The following is a 17,886-nucleotide window of genomic DNA, read 5'->3' on the forward strand; positions in this document are numbered from 1 at the left end:
ACCTCCGCACTTATAAGTCAACATAGGACAAGCATATTTTAGACTTAAATCTTGTCAGGTTTAATAAATCATGGTTAAATCGTGCGCAACTTATACGAATGTACAACTCACTTTTCGAAGAATACCAACGCGTCTTCCATAAATCATATAACGTCGAGTTCTAGCTTTGTGTTTAGACATTTCTCATTACTATTCAGATTTGGCTGAGTCAGATATCTAGGAGAATGGGTACTAACTAGATCATTGATATTAACTTCTTGCGTAGTGATTTGTTGTGATTGGTTACCAGTAGGATGTCACATGACCAATTCTTATAAAAATACTTTCTTCACATGGTAGCGTTCTTTTGATAAATTATAATTCATCGTAAGCAGTGTGGATTTGCATGTGAAGAAAAATGATTTCACAAGTTAGAATCGTTGGATACATAAAAGTTTTATCCAGTGAGTACGAACTTGAAATTTCATGTAAATTTAATCACCGTTTTAAAGATGAAATTTACCGTCAACGATAGATGATATACGCGTCACGTCCTTCGAACACGTGGTCAATAAATAATAAGCGTTTTTTTCTTAACTCAAAACATCTCCTTCAGTTTGTGATGAAATTTAAATTCGTTTTTTAATATAAAAAGGACAAACTACTTTTCATGTTTTTTTTCGGTTTGAAATATCGGTTTAGTATTCCTTGCGTCCATGTGATCAAATCAAATACTCCATGATGACATTGATGACGAGCCTGAAATATTTATAATGCTGAACTCGAGGCATTTGTCTGAGAGTAAATTGCGCAAATTAAATAATGTTAAGACACAAATAAGTTAATAATATTTCGTTTAGGTTATAAATTGTGTGTGTTTGTATTTCAGGACCGTCTTCATTGGCAACGGAAACAAAAATAAGGTTTTAGTTTTAGTTTTTTCTTTGTTTGAAAACCTGCTTTTAGTTGTTGCAGTATATGATGAAAAAATTGTAGACTAGAGTCGCTGAATTATTTTGATGACACAACCCTTGGCTGTCTGATACTGCATCAAACAAAATTCATTGTTTGTGTTTAGTTGTTTCGTTGTATTAATAATATTTATAATTCTATTTAGACCTTACCAAGTTTCTCCCTTTGCTTAACCATTTTTGATGGTTAATTTAATTTGAAAGGTAAATGAAAGATAATTCTGTATCACATGCGTTATTTTTGACAATGATGAAAGATTTATATGACACCTCTAAACTGAGTGTTTTTTTAACACCATGATCCATTAAAAACTTTTCTGACACTGAGTCTTCACTCCATTATTTAAAGTATGTTTGCATATATTATTTGTCCTAATCATATAATGAACTGTCATTTCTAGGTTCTGAGCCATCAAACATAATCTTGGATTGCATAAGGTCAGTTGTTATGTAATCTGTTACTTCATATTAGTATCAATGATGAAGACTATATCGCAGTTATCCCTGACTTAGTAAACAATGCTGAGATGTACGTCAGCCTGAGAACTCTTTGGTCGATTTTTGTTGTCTTTTCATTTTATCTTATTATTAATGGAAATAATCTGTTTTAGGGCATCATTTCGTTTCAGTTCGCTAATGAAGGTAGAGCATCTTTTATATTTGTTGTTTGAATATGAAGTAAAAGTCAGAATGATGATGATTCCCATATATTCGCAGTTTCCACCAAAGTGATGCTTTGTCATTTCAATGATGGATTAATCTTCCTTGGATGTCTGACTGACACTTACTTCAATAATCTTTGTTAATTCATGATAATCAAGTATTTATGTTCAACTCTGTCATTTTTTAGCTCAAAGTTAAGATGTTTTGTGGAGAAACTTGTTGGTAATTTTCTATGTAATCTCATTTAAACTATTTTGTAGCATATGATGATCAATTTTTTCCCCGTCATATCGACCATGATGATAAAAATGCATTTTAAAAGCCAGAACTTTCTGATGCTGTTTCCATTAAATTAAGTCTGTTTTTCATAGTGTTTTGTATGCTCATTTTTCCTGTATTTGTTTGTAGACATTCATCTGAACTTATTATCACCAATGTTCAGGTACTACTAGTATTCATCTACAATGTTTTCTTGCAAAAATGGAACAAATGATGACTATTTTTCCCCGTCATATCGACTCTGCTGATAAATATTTATTATAAATAGCCAGAATGTGCTGATGTTCCTTTATGATGTTTATATAATGTTAATTGAACATTCAAATCTCTAAAAGTTCATGTTTATTTTAAGATGGCCAACTGTCAAATGAAGTTGTTGAGTTAAAGGTAAAGAAATTATATTTGACTTTGTTTTACAGTTTTTTTCTGCTCTATGTTGACAATTGATGACAAAAAGTTTGCCCCCATCATATTAAATTGTGATGATTCCAAAACTGGAAAACTTCTGACATCTGATGTCAATAGCAATCTATTTTCATTTGTATTGTTTCAAGTCAACTTTTTCAAGTAATCATTTAAAAATTCCTTTTAGACGTATGTCTTCGCAAAGAACTTCAAATATGGACAACCTATAGTCAAACTAACTACAAACATTTGTAAAAAAAAGTTAATAAAGATGTGAAAATAATGTCAATTATTTGTTCCTTTTGTCCTTATGATTATATAAGGTTTTGGCTGCCAGATTGAGGAGTTACCTTTAACGTTCTGACACCAGTCACTGTTCTGGAACTACTTGTTGTCTCAATGGTTTTTTCATAAGAATTTTTTCGTCTTCCTTCTTCTTGAATAAGTGTGTATTTTCGTACCCACAAATCCATATATCTCTTCGCCAAAGTATTCTCTGTATCGTGCCGCGATAAAATCCTCCTGCTAGATGAACGAGCAGCTTTGATCACTTTATGTACTTCCTCATCTTGTCTTTTATAAAATTCCTTTGCTGACAGTTGAGGATGTTGTACAGGTACAGTATCATCAAATGAAGAGAAGTCTACCAGATACTTTCCTTTTTGTGCATCCCAACTTTCCTCGTGCAAGACCTCCGAAAATTCATGAGCCCACAATATTTCGTCTCCGAGGTAAGACGTTCTCGCCTCAACGAGCATGCTTGTCGACTCCACCATCCCAGACAAGATCGCGACAACTTCAAAGTCTGCAATAGAGTTGAAGTCGTTGGGACCCATTTCGTAGAAGGGACTTTCTTCGTCGATCACGTGAACAATGGTCAGCGGTAATACGAGAAACAAACTGTTGTTTCCTGATCCCTTATCACTCCAATCTATCCCACATTTAAGGTCTTGTTGATAAAACGGAATGTCTTGTCCTTCGGCCGTTCTTCGGGTACGAAACAATTGAACTCGGATTTCGGCGTTGAGGATTCGCGATTCACGTATATCTCCTACTCTAAACATCATACATAATTTACCATCGCGGGGGGCGATAACAGCATTTTTGGTAAAAAGTAGTGTATCTGCTCGCTTGCTTGGCCTGGCTAGTTTAGTGAAGACTAAACCAAGTAGTACAGCAGACATAAAGAGACCAGTTAAAGATTGTATCATAAGAATAATGATAGCATCAGGACAGACTGGTGTTATTGACCTGCCACCATAACCTATTGTTGTCTGGGTTTCAATCGAGAACAGCAAAGCACTCGCAAATGAATTTACTTCCATCAAGCATTCATCAGGTTTTCTAGACTTAAATACAGCAAACCACAATAGACCAAACAATAACCATGATACTATGTAGGAAAGCGCAAAAAAAGCCATAATCCATTTCCAATCAGCATCCACTAAAGTTGTGAATAAATCAGAGAAATACAGACCACCTTTAGTGTTCAAAGCCTTCACTTTTAGTGTTCCTTTCTTTCCTAAAAGACGTCGTTTTTTTGGCTTTGAGCTCATAATATGATCCTTTAGTTGGTTAAAAGTAACACTTATTAAAGATTTTGATCTTTCTTTGGAGACATTTACATCGTCGTTTTCTAGATTATTTGTACCAGACATTTCCTCTTCTTTTTCAATATTTTTTTTCGTGGACATTCTTCCTGCGAATAAAAGAAAGACGATAAATATTTCTATACACATAAATTGTCGACAATAAAATCGAAACTGAACTTCAGTAACATTCTATCTACATCATTGTCTTTAAATTCATTTTCATTTTAATGGGGCAACTACAGTTGCAATTAAATGAAAATATTTCGTTAGCGATTTTGGCTTAACATGATAAAAGTTAACGTTAAAAGGAAAAGTTAAAATGATGCATAAATATAATAATTCCAACAGTGTTGGCTCAATATTTCAAATATATCTTCAACAACCAACAAAACAATTGTTAAGATTAAACAATCCTCAATCGTTTCTATATACCCAAGTTTAACGTTTTCGACAAAAATCCACTTGATGTTTTTAAGATGCCTTTTGCAAAGTGAAGAAATCAAAATGCACTTGAGACAAACAGACCTGCAATTAAAAATCTTTGTCGCTTGTTAAAAAATACAGTGATGTACTTTACAAGAAATAAATACGATAAACAATAAACATACCAAGTATCAACTTTAACAAGGCTTCAAAATGGCTTTCTTTGTGTAAAGTAAAAACTTTCTATGTAAAGTTTTCTCCGTTTACCCACTGCATACAGTGAACATTCATTTCACAAGTCAGAAGTTCCTTATTTCTATTTATATCAAACTAATGACGACAAAAAATGTTTTTCCTCAATTATCTGCACAATTCATCATATGTTGATCATGATAAATGAAAAATTTAGGCTCACTTACCAAATAAGATCACGATTTAAGTATTCGATAACAGATTGACTTCTACCTCAAGAACACCTTTCATGGTGCATAATGCCAAAGATACACACACCCAAACAGTCTTTCACTGCGGTATATTTTTCAGGCATACAAACACATTAAATATTCAAAGTGAATGTTTTGAATTAATGAAAAGTTTCCTTTGTCTGTTTGTCTGTTGGGTTCTTGGTTGCTACGGAATGTATTTCAAAAGTTCAAATAACTTTCATCATCAATCATTCACGTTTTCATTTTAATTGATACGACAATAAGTAGTAACGGACGTCGGAGATTAATTGAAAATAGAAATTTTTTTGTTGTTCAATTTTCAGCCGACCTTCATAGCTGTCGTTAATTTAACACTTTAGACAGCATAGTACGAAATTATAAAAGCGAATAACCATAATTTATAGCCAGTAAAAAGCAACAGACATGTATAAATACCTTCAGCTCATCATTTTTTGCCTCTATAACAAGTTCCTTTTGCTGTAGATAAATCAAAGCAAGCTATCTACCAGACAGTTATCTTTGACAGCTTTCCTTTTTGTTAACTCGCCAAGAATGCCAGCGTAGACGTGTTGAATTTCAAAGATATTTTACGATTATTAGTCTTAATAACACAATGATGTTTAACAATAGTAAACAATAACGATATAATGAAATCTTCTATTTAAATTATTCAATTTACTATAATGGACAAATTCGTTCTCACAATTTAAGGTTTGATCAATGGTGCAGTACACTCATCAAACAGGGCTAATTTGCAATGATTAAATTTTAAAAGCAGAACAAGATGTTCTTCACAGTGCCACGAATATTACTAACAGCTTGTAAGGGAAATAGAGCAAAGTTGCCCAGGAAAACGATGAAAGGGAGGGAGGGGGAGACTTGTCCATCAAGTCTATATGTTGAAAAAGTCCAGGCCGGGTGAGGTTTTTGATAATTTGAACCAGAGTAGCAAGGTATGTTTCAACTGCATTATTTCAGATATCTTGAGCACGATTTCTTCACTTATGTGCTTAAAAAACACAAAATAATTTTCTGGCGATCAAAGTAGGCATGCCTTATCCTCTAACCATAAAACTTAGTTTTCAAAATTTTACAGGTCTGTCTGTGTCGTTGATTAAGGCACTACGGAAAGAAAATTTGTGTCGCTGTAGCATTCTTAAACAAACACGATCAACTATCAGAAAGTGACAAATGAATTTTATCACATATGTGACTAGCAGTCTAGATCTGTTTACTTTAGTTATTGATTTACGACATTTAATAAAGCTTCTCATTTTAATTACCATCGCCATTTTTAGACAAGAGCATTTTATAAACTTCAAACTTAGATAATTTTTCCACCCTGAGACGGTGGGCCATTATTTATGTCGCCGTTGATGACAAATGCTAGTTCGATTTAACTCTAACTGATAACTTTATTTATTGCCTTGAGCATGATGTATAACGCGAGGTACACATAATAAAAAATGATCGCGAAATTTACACAGATTTGGGTCGGACAATACATTCAAACGCACATACCTTCCCTAGTTAAATCATAGCAAAGCAATCTTGATTTTCCATCCACAGAAAACAGATAAGTTCATTAATACTAGACCGGAACATTTCGCATTTGTGAAAAATGAAAGCTCTTGGTTGATTGCTGAAAGGTTGACGTTAATGATGGTTACTGAATAGCTGATGGTCATCAGTGATACTTCGTTCAATGGTGATGGTGAAGAATTCTATTTTCCCGCGGTTGCGCGCGTTGTTTCAAAATTCAAGATGGCGGCCGTTGGGGAAATGTTTTTATATGCTTGGACATCAAGTGTCGTGCTACAGACTTTATCTGTGTTCTGTAGTTGCATTAAAGCATGCTATATGGCTTGGTCGTCGTCAAGGCAATCGAGCGTTTCTCTCGAAATTTTTCATAAAGTCTTATTCTTTCCAGACAGTCGTTTGATATGTCGTGACTTTTTTTCTCCCAGAGGTTGTCATTTGGTTAAATGTCGTTATGCTCATTATAAGACGTCTTTGGGAAGTCTTCTTGAGGTCTTGTACAGCACACAGACATCCTTGGATATCTGTGTTTTCACGATATCATGTCATGAGCTCGCGAATGTTGCAATGCAACTTCATAAAACAGGAAAAACCATTAGAGTCATCACCAATGAGGAAAATGAAGCATTAACGGGCTCACAAATTGAAAGGTTTCAAGGCAAAGGAATAAAAGTTAGATACGATACTACATCTTATCACATGCACCATAAGTTTGTAATTGTGGATGATAAAATATTAATTAGTGGTTCTTTTAACTGGACAAGACAGGCTGTAGTTGGTAACAAAGAAAATGTTTTATTAACAAATAATCCAGACATTGTTCGTCCTTATTGCAAAGAGTTCGAAAAACTTTGGCAGCTTTATACACCTAATAAGAGATAGCTTTGTTTATTGAGATATATGTATATATATAAATTATATTGTCAGATCCTAGCTACGTACAATATAAAATATGAGAAATGTAACTTGCAAATGAAAATTACAAACAAAAGACATGTCATTGTTAAGTTAGAAAAGTTTACTATTGTCTCTATTTTAAGTAATAAATCACAAGGTTGATATGAAATTTTTATAAATAAACATTTTCATTTGAATTTGACTTATTTGATTTAATATTTTTACGCACTATTCAACTTAAAATGCCTGATATCGTGGTCTTGATCTTGTCATCTTTTCAACAACAAAAAAGGATATTGTAGCAAGAAAACCAGTGATCATCTAAATAATAATAAAATTTGCCAATTTTAAGTTACCTCAGTTTGCATCTCTCAAAACTCCGAAAAGTTTGTAGCTTTATTATTCAATTTAAACAGCATTTGCACCACTTTATTTATAAAAAAATAAATACTTCTTACACAATTTCAACTTACCAGAATATACAGTTGAAACTTTAGGCCTAAATAACTACTGTAAAAAAACCCAACAGCAGCAGCCACAGACTAAACACAAAACAATGCTTCAATGTTTACATAAACATGACAATGATGAGAATATGAATTACCTGAGAAAATTTAAAAATGGCAAAGGCAGACGCACTATCATCTGAATAAAAGTTTCCCAGCAACGAATAAATCTGTTGAAATAACAAACATTAAAACTTATTGTGCATTCAATGTGAAATAAAGAAAACCTAAATTGAATCCACAGTTAGTACCTGTGTGTTAAAGCAACTGTCTCCAAAACCAAGAAGAAATGCACAGAACATTGCAATATAAACACTGGGAAATGTAAGGTGACAAGATATCAGTATAAACCAGGTAAATGTCCCAAATAATGCTTCAAATTTTATTCATGGAAAACCAAGCTAAAATATCAAAATATTAAACTCGAGTACAGCTACCTTGGCTGGATTAGATATCCCATTCTGTGACTGCTTCCATTGGGAGATTCATCAGGTAAGTTAAGTAAAATAAGAAAGAATGCCACATAATGGACAATCAAACCAAGAAATACCGCCGAATCTCTACCTTTGGCTGAGATACGCTTACCAAATATACCAAATATTCCACCACCTTTATTAAATAAAAAAAAATGTGCGAAAGAATATAATATTTGAAAATATTCACAAATGAATTTCTTGGCAAACGTAAACATTACCAAGAATTTCACCAACTCCTATGAAAACACCACAAAGACCAATTAATCTCTTGGATTCAGAGAAATGAAGTGTGTTTCCTTCAACATGGCAAAAGTTTTTACTTATGAAATGAGTTAGTTCATGACACCATAATAAAAAAACATCACAAAGAAAGAAAGAAAGAAACAAACCTATGCTTGTGCCATAAACACCACTGTAGAATGTCAACTCAAGACCTGTTGTAAAGTAAGAGGTACTTACATGATGTTTGCATGAAATAAATGCAAAAGTAGAAATGTTTACCAGTATAAATGAACACAACATTGAGAAAAAACATAGGTCTAGTAATAAACAGCTTGAGTGAATTTACTAAAGAAAAAAAAATTTACATGCATCAATCCACTTGTAAATGATAAATATAACAAACAGGTAAAGAACAGTTAAATTAACCAAATGTCTTTTTAGGATTTCCTTTCTTTTCTGTTCTTGTACCAGAACTAAAAATGAACATAAACATAACTGGTACTCTGTCCTAAGCTTATAAACATGCCAAATGATCCCACTGTCTTATAAAAAGCATAAATTGATTTAAATGATACTCAGATCGACTCACTCTCTTGTGTTAACCACAAGTATCTCCTGACGATCACTCTAAATGAGTTTAATAAGTTGTTTACTATGAATCAGGAATAGAACAAGAAATTTCTAACAATTAACAATTCTTACAGTGAATATTGTAGGGCATCACATGAATTTTTTTTCAAAATACAGAGTACATTTTACAATACAATTGTAATCTGTATTCTGTAAAGTAAACAGTATTATTTCACATGGAACTACTAACTCTGACATGTAGTGCTTGTTTTTAAAAGCAATAAATAAAAAATTTATACTTTTTTGAATGTGCTGGCGATAGATGATAAAAAATATCAAGTCAAAAGACATAAGCAAATGATATCAAATGTTAATTTTTGTTTTGGTATAACTTGTAAAATCTCACCAATGAAAGCACAAAAGAACCACAATTTTTAAAAATGTGCTAGATCATCTATGATCTAAGTGTAATTGTTCATCTGTAACCTTTAATTTAGTAAAAGTACCAAAAATTGCAACAAGTCCCACATCTATGTCAAAATGGCAATGATTGTCAGAAGCGAGTAGAAAATTCATACCTCTGTTGACGATTTCTGTTTCCTTAGCAATAGGAAAAACAATGTTCCAAAAGCTGACAGAGCAATAAATATTAAAAGGACAATTGATCTTTGATGAAGACCTTCAAAAAATATTGTGACAGCAATGAATGGGAAAATTTGTGATTTCGTATCTCAACTTTAATTTCTTACTGATAAGAGTTGATCCATTTTCGGGTTTAAAACAAAAATATACAATCATACTCCCAATGAGGAAACTAGAAAAAAATAAAATGATAATGAGAAAATTTACATTGCATTTAACATGAATAATCTAATACCTGCATTGGAAAAATGCCCAAAATATACCACTATTTCTACCCATTGTCTCGTCTGTAGAGTTTAAAGTAAGGTAGCTTCCTTGGGCTGTCCAAATTACTATAAATAATTTTAATGAACCAAGATTTAATAATCAATATGCAATATAATGTAAATTACATTACTATAAATTTACCCGCAGCGCCAAAACCAACAACAACTGAAGCTGCATAAAGTAGACCAGACAAATCACACTTTACATACTTTGATACAAAATACAAACTGAAAATGAAAAACCTAAAAAAACCATAAACAATAAACATTAAAACCATATTTTTTATATATGACAGACAGTAGTTGACAACTTCACATACAAATAACAAAATCCTCCCAACATCATTGAAAACTTTGATCCAATCATGGAAATTACTGGAGGTGCAATCCAGTTAAAAAGAGAAAAACTTGCGTAGATAATACACAAACTGAGAAAGAAAAAGACAAATCAATAAAATGTATTGGAAATATCAACATTGACCTGACACATTCGATACCTGGTATATCCACTCGCTAAAACAGAAAATAGAAATGTTTATTTGTAATTTTGAGAACATTTAAAGAAATCTTTTGAACAACGCTAAACATTAAGTGTTTATCAAACCTTTGAAAGAACTGGGATGGTGACTTTCATTTTTTGCACTTTTCAATATACTTTCCTGAAAAGTTAAAGAACAAGAAATGACATTGTGTGTGTGTAATGACTTAAAGTAAAGAAATGACATTGTGTATTTTTGCAAATAACTTTTACCTCAATGATTGTAGTTGTTTGAAACGCCGTAAAAATAAACATAAATGATAAACTTAGAATAAGGACATTATAATCACGAACATCAGCCATCTCTCAAAGCTTTGCTTCTTCGATAAATCTGATTTCTAACTTCCAAAATAAACAAATTTGGTAAAACTCCTTCGAGTAAACGAGTTTCTTCCAGTTTCTTCACTTTTTCTAATAAATCGCCTGAAAATAGGGTGGCCGCCCGCCATCAGCAGCAGCCAATGGTAGTAAGAGAAGCTCAGTAGGGGAAGCCCCACCTTAATTGCTCATATATGTTAGAGAGCAACACATTGAAAATATTGTTGTCTTTCTTGGTTTAAAACTATGGTCTACCAACTTTTTATCCACCATATATGAAAATTGGAGCATATTAAATGAAAACGTACTACAGAAACGATTCGGCAGCGTATAAATTTATTAAACGAATCAACGAAAAAGCAAGCATGTGTGAAGGTGATCTAAGAAGTCATACTAAAGTCTCATAGTACTTAGTATTATGTTTTATATATAATCATTATAACAACATATATATCTTATGTATATGGTAATAAATGCTAATATCCTACAGCTTATATCCTAATCATTTCAGCAAATGCAGTATAGGGATGTTTATTGAACATTCACATTTTCTTATTTCTTAAAATTATACTTACAATTGCTAAATTTTAGTTCTACTAACGCCGTTCTACATTCTAGATCTGTAAAATAAAATCAAAATCGATTTTCCCAAGTTTTTAAATAACTAAAATAAATACATTCGCTACGTCTACGACCTGGCATTTATCACACTTTTTTACCAGCAACAACTCCTATCTTCCTGATTAATTCCTCATAACTCCTTATATTTATGTTTTTCTGACAAATAAATTGTTCGCTGGCATCGTAAAAAAGGATTGAAAAAGAGGTAAAATTGAACAGTTAATGTTTATAAATACGCACACACACACAGAGCATTCCTGAATGAAGAGAAATCGCTCACACGCAGAGATTTTTGATTTTATCTCATTAAATTTTATTGAAATCTTCGTTTCGCGGCACTGTGTCATTTATTTTAATCTTAAATCGTGTCCTGGAAGTCCGTAATCTTTTAGATAAAAGCTAAGATAGATAAGGTTTAGGAATTGAACTAACCAATTTTCGAAGGAAAAACACCAATCTCAATCTAATCGAGTTTATTTGATGTTCCAGTGTTATAAATAATTTAAAATGTTCGTAAAAAAACCATATCCACAAAGACGTAAAGTTATTAATATTTTATGTTAAATTCTCAAGTCTCTACGTTTTTATGCTTTGATGCATTTCATGCATTTTAATAAAAGTATCATGGAGGCGATTCTACAGGAGACTCAGAAGCATTTTTCTTATGCCGACGTCGAAATCTAGATTCCTTAACAACTTTCTCTGTTTTTCCAGCTCCAGAAGGACTTTGACGCTTCTTTGGCACGGCGTCTTCTGGTATTGCAAGACTGTTTTGTGTTTCTGCCATTCTTTCGCGTTCTGCTGGTTTAAACTCTTCATATTCCTGAGGAGGTTTATTAAAGCTCCATAGTAAACCTTCAACAGAAATGACTGTCAAAGCAACGTATCCAAAGTAATATGGTGTAAATAAACTGACAATTTTCACGGAGAACAAAGCCACAAGAATCCCAAACGAGATAGCATAAAATGGCTCAGCAAGCGTTCCAACAAGTACTGGTGGTGACGCTGACTTCTTCATTTTTTATTTTGTAATATTTCACCACTATTCACTCACCATTTGAGGTTGTAGCGTTGTTAAGGTGAAACACGAATGTTCGTGACAAACTGACGCTTATCAATGTCAAACAATAAATGACAAAAACAACATTACGTCAAACACTTTTTTCTGATTGATCAGTTTAATTTGTTCAGCTGGTGGCACGTTTGACTGGTGGTTAGTTAGTCTTTCATTCAGCATGTCGTGAAGAAATGATCACGTATTTCAACTTTTTTTATAGTAACATGAAGTTAAGTTGATAAAACAGTTCATCTACACGACAAAAGATTTAATAATAAAATTATTTAATAATGGAATAATTAATTGGAACGGAGAACTTCAAGATAATCATACTAAAAATTGTTCTCATGATTACGACGAACATATCTCCCTTTTTTTAAATTCTTTTTATTTCATGTCTTTCTTTTCGATACATAAGCAAACGAGATGATATAGAGAGGTTTTTCTTTAGAAACACTCGCACTGATAAATTGAAAAATACTAGTTTTTGTAAATTTAGACCAGCCTGACGGGGTCAGGTCAGAGCATGCGCAGTGATGCCAGCACATTGATGTTATGGTTGACGCTTTCATCTTCTCTTTCACCTCGGAAAAACTTGCGCGATTTTTGTTTGAATTCAAAACGAGCTTAACTATATCTTCTTTTAAACAATATTTTCTAACGAACAAGAAGTACTTACAAATCCAAAATTCTGAATACTTAACTGACCAAGGTGTTATGAAGTATTTGTAAGTGAACCAACGAAAGAGGGAAAAAACGCCGGTGGGTAATAAAACCGTGGCCTACTGTGAGTCTGTGACTATTACACATAGGTATAATAGGACAGATGCTATTACAGATGTGTCAACAATGTGTCAGCGGTCTACAGTTAATGATGTAAAGCCTAAATACACTTTTTATCGCTAACACGGAAAGTTGGTCCAACATATCATATAAAAACGAAAAAAAAAAGAATATTAGTCTGGACTCTGGAGTTTTTTTTCACAAATATATTTTTCAACATGCCAGTTTATAAACACAAAATACAACAAAAATATTTTAACAAAAACAAACATTAAACAGTTAAACTATCCTAACACCAAATCTTTAAGATGGACGGTGGCAGAGACAATACAAACACACTCTGGCATTGTGTATAAATACTCTTCGTCTTTTGGCCTTCAGTAATTGAGAACAGTTTTGAATATTAACAACATTTCTTTCATGACATCAATCATAGATTGATTTTTATGTAGTTTTATGGAGAACTACTAAGGAAGTGACATAATAATAAGCGTTATGAAACCACGATAAGGTTTAGATTTTAAATGCTTTGAAATCATTCAATACTTCTCTTCTCAATTACTGAAGACTAAAAAACTTTTTGAATTGCCTTTGAAATTCATTATATTTAACTTATAGTATTTTCTCGTGAGCACATAATTTGTAGCAACGATATTCTACAAAACATTTTTTCCCATTTCAAATCATTTTTGCGCAATGCTGAAGTTCCATGCATGGGTACAATCAAAATAAATAATTTTTCAAATATGTACAAACTCACTCTGGAGCTGTGTACCCAAAAATGAGTCATTCATTTTCTAATTTAAGCTGCTGCTGAGCGATGTATAGCCGGCTCACAAGCACAAACCTACACTGAAGTTCTGCACAAAATAAACACTGAATATCGTTATATATACATCGCGTGTTTTTTAAACGAAGAATTGAAAAAATATATTCCCTAAAGCAAATTTATGAGACATTTCCTGAAAATTAGTACTTCTTTAACTGGAAATTTGAAATGTATGATTAGAACTTTAATAAGATTAATTGAACAGTAGGTTCAAACAATAGAAAATTTATATGTTAGTGATGTTAGTAGTAAGAAAAAATTCCGTTAAAGTCACCAATTTTCAGGAAATTTTTCAAAAAAAATAAATTGTTAAAGTAAACTACTGCATCTCGTTGTTCTTTAATACACTGTGACACTGAATCAATCATCCCAAAATTTCAAAGGGGTTTGTGGAGGACATTTAAATATTTTACAACTAAAACTGGCCTTAAAATCTTGAGATGATGCAGATGTCAGACGAATTCTTTCTTGACCAATCTAAAGAAATAAAATCATTTGCCAAGTCAAACTTTGGGTTACATTCGAATTTTGCAATTCGAAAAGGATTGTGCTGACGTCAGTCAACTGAATAAAAACGTAATTGTTGAAATGTGGAAAGACACAATTTTATTAAAACATGAAGTAGTCAGTTTAGAAAATCAATGATTTTCCTTAGCGATATGCAAAAAAATCATTGATTTTCTAATGATTTTCTCATTGCATAACTTAGAGAAATTCTCGTCTCTTCCATAAAATAAACGTTATTTCAACACAAATGAGCACTAAAATAATCAATGACTACTGGTACCTGTTATCGGCGTCCCTATTTTCGGCTTTTTTAAATTTGAGCAACATGAAAACAATGATCGTCAGTGTAATTAATGTAACACCTCCAATACAAATTCCCAATAACAATGCATTATTTTTGCTGTGATCCACATCATAAGGTAGAACGGGAGCCTCCGTAGTCACAATATCTTTCCATTGACTCGTAACAGAAAGATCTTTCGCTTTCATAGGAGTAACCTTTGCATCATTCTTTGGAGTTGTTACATCAACCTTTGCATCATTCATTGGAGTTGTTACATCAGTTTCCACAGAAGTGACTTTCTTATCAGTAACTGAGGTCGTCAGGGGAGTAGTTGTTGAAGTGCTTTCTGACTGACCTAAAATTGAAACATTTTTAAAATTGTGTTTGATTTTAAAGCAACCATCAGTTTATTCATACCTGGATCACTTGACTTGCAGCCATAGACTTCCACACGAAGACATCTTTTATAATTATAACGTCGAGGATAAAAACGTAAATATTGAGTCTGTATAGAAGAGTTGAAATTGTTTCGTTTTATGCCACGACCGTTGATATTTCCTCGCCAAACCTTGATAAAGAATAAATGAAACATGATCGTTAACAAACAAATTGTTCAGTTATTATGTTCAGTTATTAAACTGTGAATACTCCTACCTTATTTGGAGTGCTATAGTTGAACCAATCTTGACCATTTAAACTGAAACGAAGATGGTAAGTTTTAACATAACTTGGTACCCAATCGTCAAGACCTTGTGTAGCAACTGCTGTCACGTTTACAACGTAACTAAGATTGACCTATAAATAAACAATATCCTCATGAAATGATCTTCAATAGTGGATAATAGATAATGAATGTAGGACAATTTTAGATTAATCTTGTGATCAAAAAAGAAAGTCCTGAAAGAAACTGATCTCTTAATAAGTGGATTGACGAGAAACTGACCTGTAAATATGAGAGACGTCCTCCACAGAAAGCATATTTACCATTCAGTCGACCATAGTTTGGCTTGGCATTTATATAAACATCGTCTTTTGCGATGTATAAAGTTGATACAAAGGAAGGTGACGTTAACTGACTGTCTGCAATCTGTCTATCACCAACGCCAAGTGGATGGTTACACTCTATAAATTTACATAAGCAATTAACTATCTATAATTCATACATACAGACGAGGCTATAATTTCTACATAATGAATATGAAAGAAATGAAACAAGACGATGAAAGTAGAAAAGAAACGCGACGTTTGCCCAAATTCTCTGACGTTTGCAAACCCTTGATAATAGTGTTTGGACGTTTGCCCAAATTATCTGACGTTTGCAAACCCTTGATAATAGTGTTTGGACGTTTGCCCAAATTCTCTGACGTTTGCAAGCCCTTGAAAATAGTGTTTGGAAACCAAAATTAGCACGACGAAAATGTTTGAAGCTTTAATAAAAGATATCAGTGTTAGGTATTAATGATTTACACAGCTTGGCAAATTGAAAAAAAAAATAGGAAAAGAACGCTTAGTCTGCGCGATGTTTATCCATGCGATGAATCATGGTTTTTTCAAACATGAGTGATTTTCTACTGACTAAAGGAAGTTACAACAAGTATGAGGTATATAACTAAACAAAACATTGTTTGACATCGCGACACGTATTAAAATCTCTTTTATAAATATTCATTGCCAATGTTGGAACGTGGTAAACATATAGTTAGGTTTTAACATGGCTCAAAAAGGTCATAATGTGTTTTTTTACTATAGGTAGCAATAATCATACTAAATAATGATCTTTCCACAGCAGTTAAATACACAATTACCAAAGAATGTATAGAGTAACTTAATTTGTAAAAAATCTTCATCATCTTGACACTAGTTGAAAATGGGTGCTTTATGCATCAACACCTTCTGAAAATATTGAGCATTGGATTCATCTCATATTGATAGATTTACGAGTAAACATTTTGTCATATGTTGAACCAAAGGTTTAAAGGCCACATGATAATTGAACAGTGTTGAAATGACTAATAGCAAGATCTGGCAAATTGGTTTGCTTTTTGTTTCATTAGGTATTATGGAAGGAAATTAAAAAATTTTCATGCATTAATCCTTATGAAACAAAGTATCAAAAATATCAAAAGAAGTTCAGAAATGAAAGTTACGAAAGAGTCGGCCTCTCATGTGAGTTCCTGCAGTGAAATCATAAGTTCATCATAAATACTATTTCAACATGTTTATCCATGACAATGCTTGTAGATTTGTAGTTCACCAAAATTGTGAAATAATAAAAGTTAAACCACATGACAGTGTCATAAGGGGCAGAAATAAGTCAACAGAATTCCAACATATTAATTACATTCATTACACTGATAATTTTAAACTTGTTTTGTTTTGTCGTGACAAATAATAGAGTCAACTATAATCTCACGTTAGAAAAATCACTATATATTGCAGTTATGTAACAAAAAATTAGTTACAGAGCTAAAATACATCAGTAGTCATTTTTCACTCTCCGAAACTCCAAAAGTTTGCTTTTTTCTGGTTCAAGAAGTTATAATGCTCGAATGCAAACGAGAATAAAAATAAAACCGCCATTATCACTCCATTGCAGTGTACAGTAAGCATTGAACTCAATACTACGGTTTTACTACTTTCAAAGATATTTCATGAACTGAACAAAATTCTACAGCCTGAAGCAATACCTTCAAGGAAGTTGAACGATACATAATACAGGAGAAGAAATATAACAAAGATCGACATGAGATTATGGATTAAAACTCACCATTTAACGAGTTTGATTTGTTCAAAGCGACGGCCATGATCTGTTGCTTTTCAACGTGGATAAACAACAAAGGAACTAACCAAAAGATCGGCAAAGTTGTCATTTTTAAAAAGAAAACAGACTTTTCGTCTGTTAGTATACAAAGCAAAAGTGAAAAGAAACGAGGACTAGGTGATCTGTATTATTTTAAACCTAAAGATCAAATACTACACGGCGTGTTTCATCATTTGCATATTGCATAATATGCAAGTGAGAACGTGGGTGGTTAATTTGGTATATAAATGGGTCATGAGGATCATTTTGACTT

At 32.5% G+C, this 17,886-nt stretch overlaps 5 protein-coding genes and 3 non-coding genes across 19 annotated transcripts; 4 read left to right on the top strand and 4 right to left on the bottom strand.

The window, feature by feature from the left end:
- The first annotated feature begins 385 nt into the window (after nt 1-385).
- On the top strand, nt 386-7,391 carry LOC124449293 (mitochondrial cardiolipin hydrolase-like). The gene is given in 5 exon segments (XM_047000228.1): nt 386-443; nt 869-902; nt 1,423-1,479; nt 2,022-2,055; nt 6,436-7,391. Coding segments are annotated over 5 exon segments (927 nt in total). The 3' UTR covers nt 7,180-7,391.
- LOC124450168 lies at nt 1,636-1,731 on the top strand. Its single transcript, XR_006949889.1, has one exon. It is a non-coding gene; the product is annotated as a small nucleolar RNA SNORD14 (small nucleolar RNA).
- On the top strand, nt 1,870-1,958 carry LOC124450171. The gene has a single exon (XR_006949892.1). It is a non-coding gene; the product is annotated as a small nucleolar SNORD12/SNORD106 (small nucleolar RNA).
- Nucleotides 2,093-2,183, top strand: LOC124450170. Its single transcript, XR_006949891.1, has one exon. It is a non-coding gene; the product is annotated as a small nucleolar SNORD12/SNORD106 (small nucleolar RNA).
- On the bottom strand, nt 2,220-6,635 carry LOC124448292 (ATP-sensitive inward rectifier potassium channel 11-like). Of its 9 annotated transcripts, XM_046999294.1 has the most exons (5): nt 5,194-5,379; nt 4,732-4,942; nt 4,498-4,642; nt 4,322-4,428; nt 2,220-3,996 (listed from the first exon to the last, which is right to left on the bottom strand). In XM_046999294.1, the coding sequence occupies exon 5, from the start codon at nt 3,989-3,991 to the stop codon at nt 2,612-2,614; it is 1,380 nt and encodes a 459-aa protein (XP_046855250.1). In that variant the 5' UTR covers nt 3,992-3,996; nt 4,322-4,428; nt 4,498-4,642; nt 4,732-4,942; nt 5,194-5,379; the 3' UTR covers nt 2,220-2,611. The 9 variants fall into 9 exon arrangements, with proteins under 9 accessions (XP_046855250.1, XP_046855247.1, XP_046855251.1 ...); XM_046999291.1 differs by lacking the exon at nt 5,194-5,379 and adding an exon at nt 6,280-6,635 and having other exon boundaries at nt 2,220-4,428; XM_046999295.1 differs by lacking the exon at nt 4,322-4,428 and having other exon boundaries at nt 5,194-5,378.
- LOC124448293 (UNC93-like protein MFSD11) lies at nt 7,073-10,830 on the bottom strand. 3 transcript variants are annotated; one of them, XM_046999300.1, is made up of 19 exons: nt 10,628-10,830; nt 10,481-10,535; nt 10,374-10,389; nt 10,197-10,304; nt 10,019-10,119; nt 9,846-9,942; nt 9,718-9,782; nt 9,547-9,647; nt 8,988-9,025; nt 8,825-8,871; nt 8,678-8,743; nt 8,566-8,610; nt 8,395-8,472; nt 8,138-8,309; nt 7,952-8,015; nt 7,799-7,870; nt 7,668-7,736; nt 7,424-7,515; nt 7,073-7,165 (listed from the first exon to the last, which is right to left on the bottom strand). In XM_046999300.1, exons 1-18 carry the CDS (start codon nt 10,715-10,717, stop codon nt 7,432-7,434), a joined length of 1,368 nt encoding a protein of 455 aa, XP_046855256.1. In that variant the 5' UTR covers nt 10,718-10,830; the 3' UTR covers nt 7,073-7,165; nt 7,424-7,431. The 3 variants fall into 3 exon arrangements, with proteins under 3 accessions (XP_046855256.1, XP_046855254.1, XP_046855255.1); XM_046999298.1 differs by lacking the exon at nt 7,073-7,165 and adding an exon at nt 7,170-7,396 and having other exon boundaries at nt 7,441-7,515; nt 10,628-10,829; XM_046999299.1 differs by lacking the exon at nt 7,073-7,165 and having other exon boundaries at nt 7,170-7,515.
- Nucleotides 10,831-11,054: 224 nt separating this feature from the next.
- Nucleotides 11,055-12,467, bottom strand: LOC124449422. The gene has a single exon (XM_047000343.1). It carries the CDS (start codon nt 12,369-12,371, stop codon nt 11,976-11,978), a length of 396 nt encoding a protein of 131 aa, XP_046856299.1. The 5' UTR covers nt 12,372-12,467; the 3' UTR covers nt 11,055-11,975.
- Nucleotides 12,468-13,527: 1,060 nt separating this feature from the next.
- Nucleotides 13,528-17,810, bottom strand: LOC124448136 (coagulation factor V-like). Of its 2 annotated transcripts, none has more exons than XM_046999145.1 (6): nt 17,580-17,810; nt 15,756-15,934; nt 15,467-15,607; nt 15,230-15,380; nt 14,810-15,167; nt 13,528-14,499 (listed from the first exon to the last, which is right to left on the bottom strand). In XM_046999145.1, the coding sequence occupies exons 1-6, from the start codon at nt 17,680-17,682 to the stop codon at nt 14,475-14,477; spliced, it is 957 nt and encodes a 318-aa protein (XP_046855101.1). In that variant the 5' UTR covers nt 17,683-17,810; the 3' UTR covers nt 13,528-14,474. The 2 variants fall into 2 exon arrangements, with proteins under 2 accessions (XP_046855101.1, XP_046855102.1); XM_046999146.1 differs by lacking the exon at nt 17,580-17,810 and adding an exon at nt 16,578-16,698.
- Nucleotides 17,811-17,886: the final 76 nt, after the last annotated feature.

Source organism: Xenia sp. Carnegie-2017, unplaced genomic scaffold (genome assembly GCF_021976095.1).
Source record: "Xenia sp. Carnegie-2017 unplaced genomic scaffold, XeniaSp_v1 HiC_scaffold_23, whole genome shotgun sequence".
Taxonomy (NCBI): domain Eukaryota; kingdom Metazoa; phylum Cnidaria; class Anthozoa; order Malacalcyonacea; family Xeniidae; genus Xenia; species Xenia sp. Carnegie-2017.

What these genes read in the sequence shown, in the direction of transcription:
- LOC124448293 (XM_046999298.1), bottom strand. Translation starts at nt 10,717, where the DNA reads ATGGCTGATGTTCGTGATTATAATGTCCTTATTCTAAGTTTATCATTT. An exon ending in TTGGGAGGATTTTGTTATTT is followed by an intron (nt 10,120 to 10,196) that starts GTATGTGAAGTT and finishes TGGTTTTTTTAG; the next exon opens with GTTTTTCATTTTCAGTTTGT. An exon ending in AGTTTCAACTGTATATTCTG is followed by an intron (nt 7,516 to 7,667) that starts GTAAGTTGAAAT and finishes ATTATTATTTAG; the next exon opens with ATGATCACTGGTTTTCTTGC.
- LOC124449422 (XM_047000343.1), bottom strand. Translation starts at nt 12,371, where the DNA reads ATGAAGAAGTCAGCGTCACCACCAGTACTTGTTGGAACGCTTGCTGAG.
- LOC124448136 (XM_046999145.1), bottom strand. Translation starts at nt 17,682, where the DNA reads ATGACAACTTTGCCGATCTTTTGGTTAGTTCCTTTGTTGTTTATCCAC. An exon ending in ACTATAGCACTCCAAATAAG is followed by an intron (nt 15,381 to 15,466) that starts GTAGGAGTATTC and finishes TTCTTTATCAAG; the next exon opens with GTTTGGCGAGGAAATATCAA. An exon ending in CTGCAAGTCAAGTGATCCAG is followed by an intron (nt 15,168 to 15,229) that starts GTATGAATAAAC and finishes TTTCAATTTTAG; the next exon opens with GTCAGTCAGAAAGCACTTCA.
- LOC124448292 (XM_046999291.1), bottom strand. Translation starts at nt 4,036, where the DNA reads ATGTGTATAGAAATATTTATCGTCTTTCTTTTATTCGCAGGAAGAATG.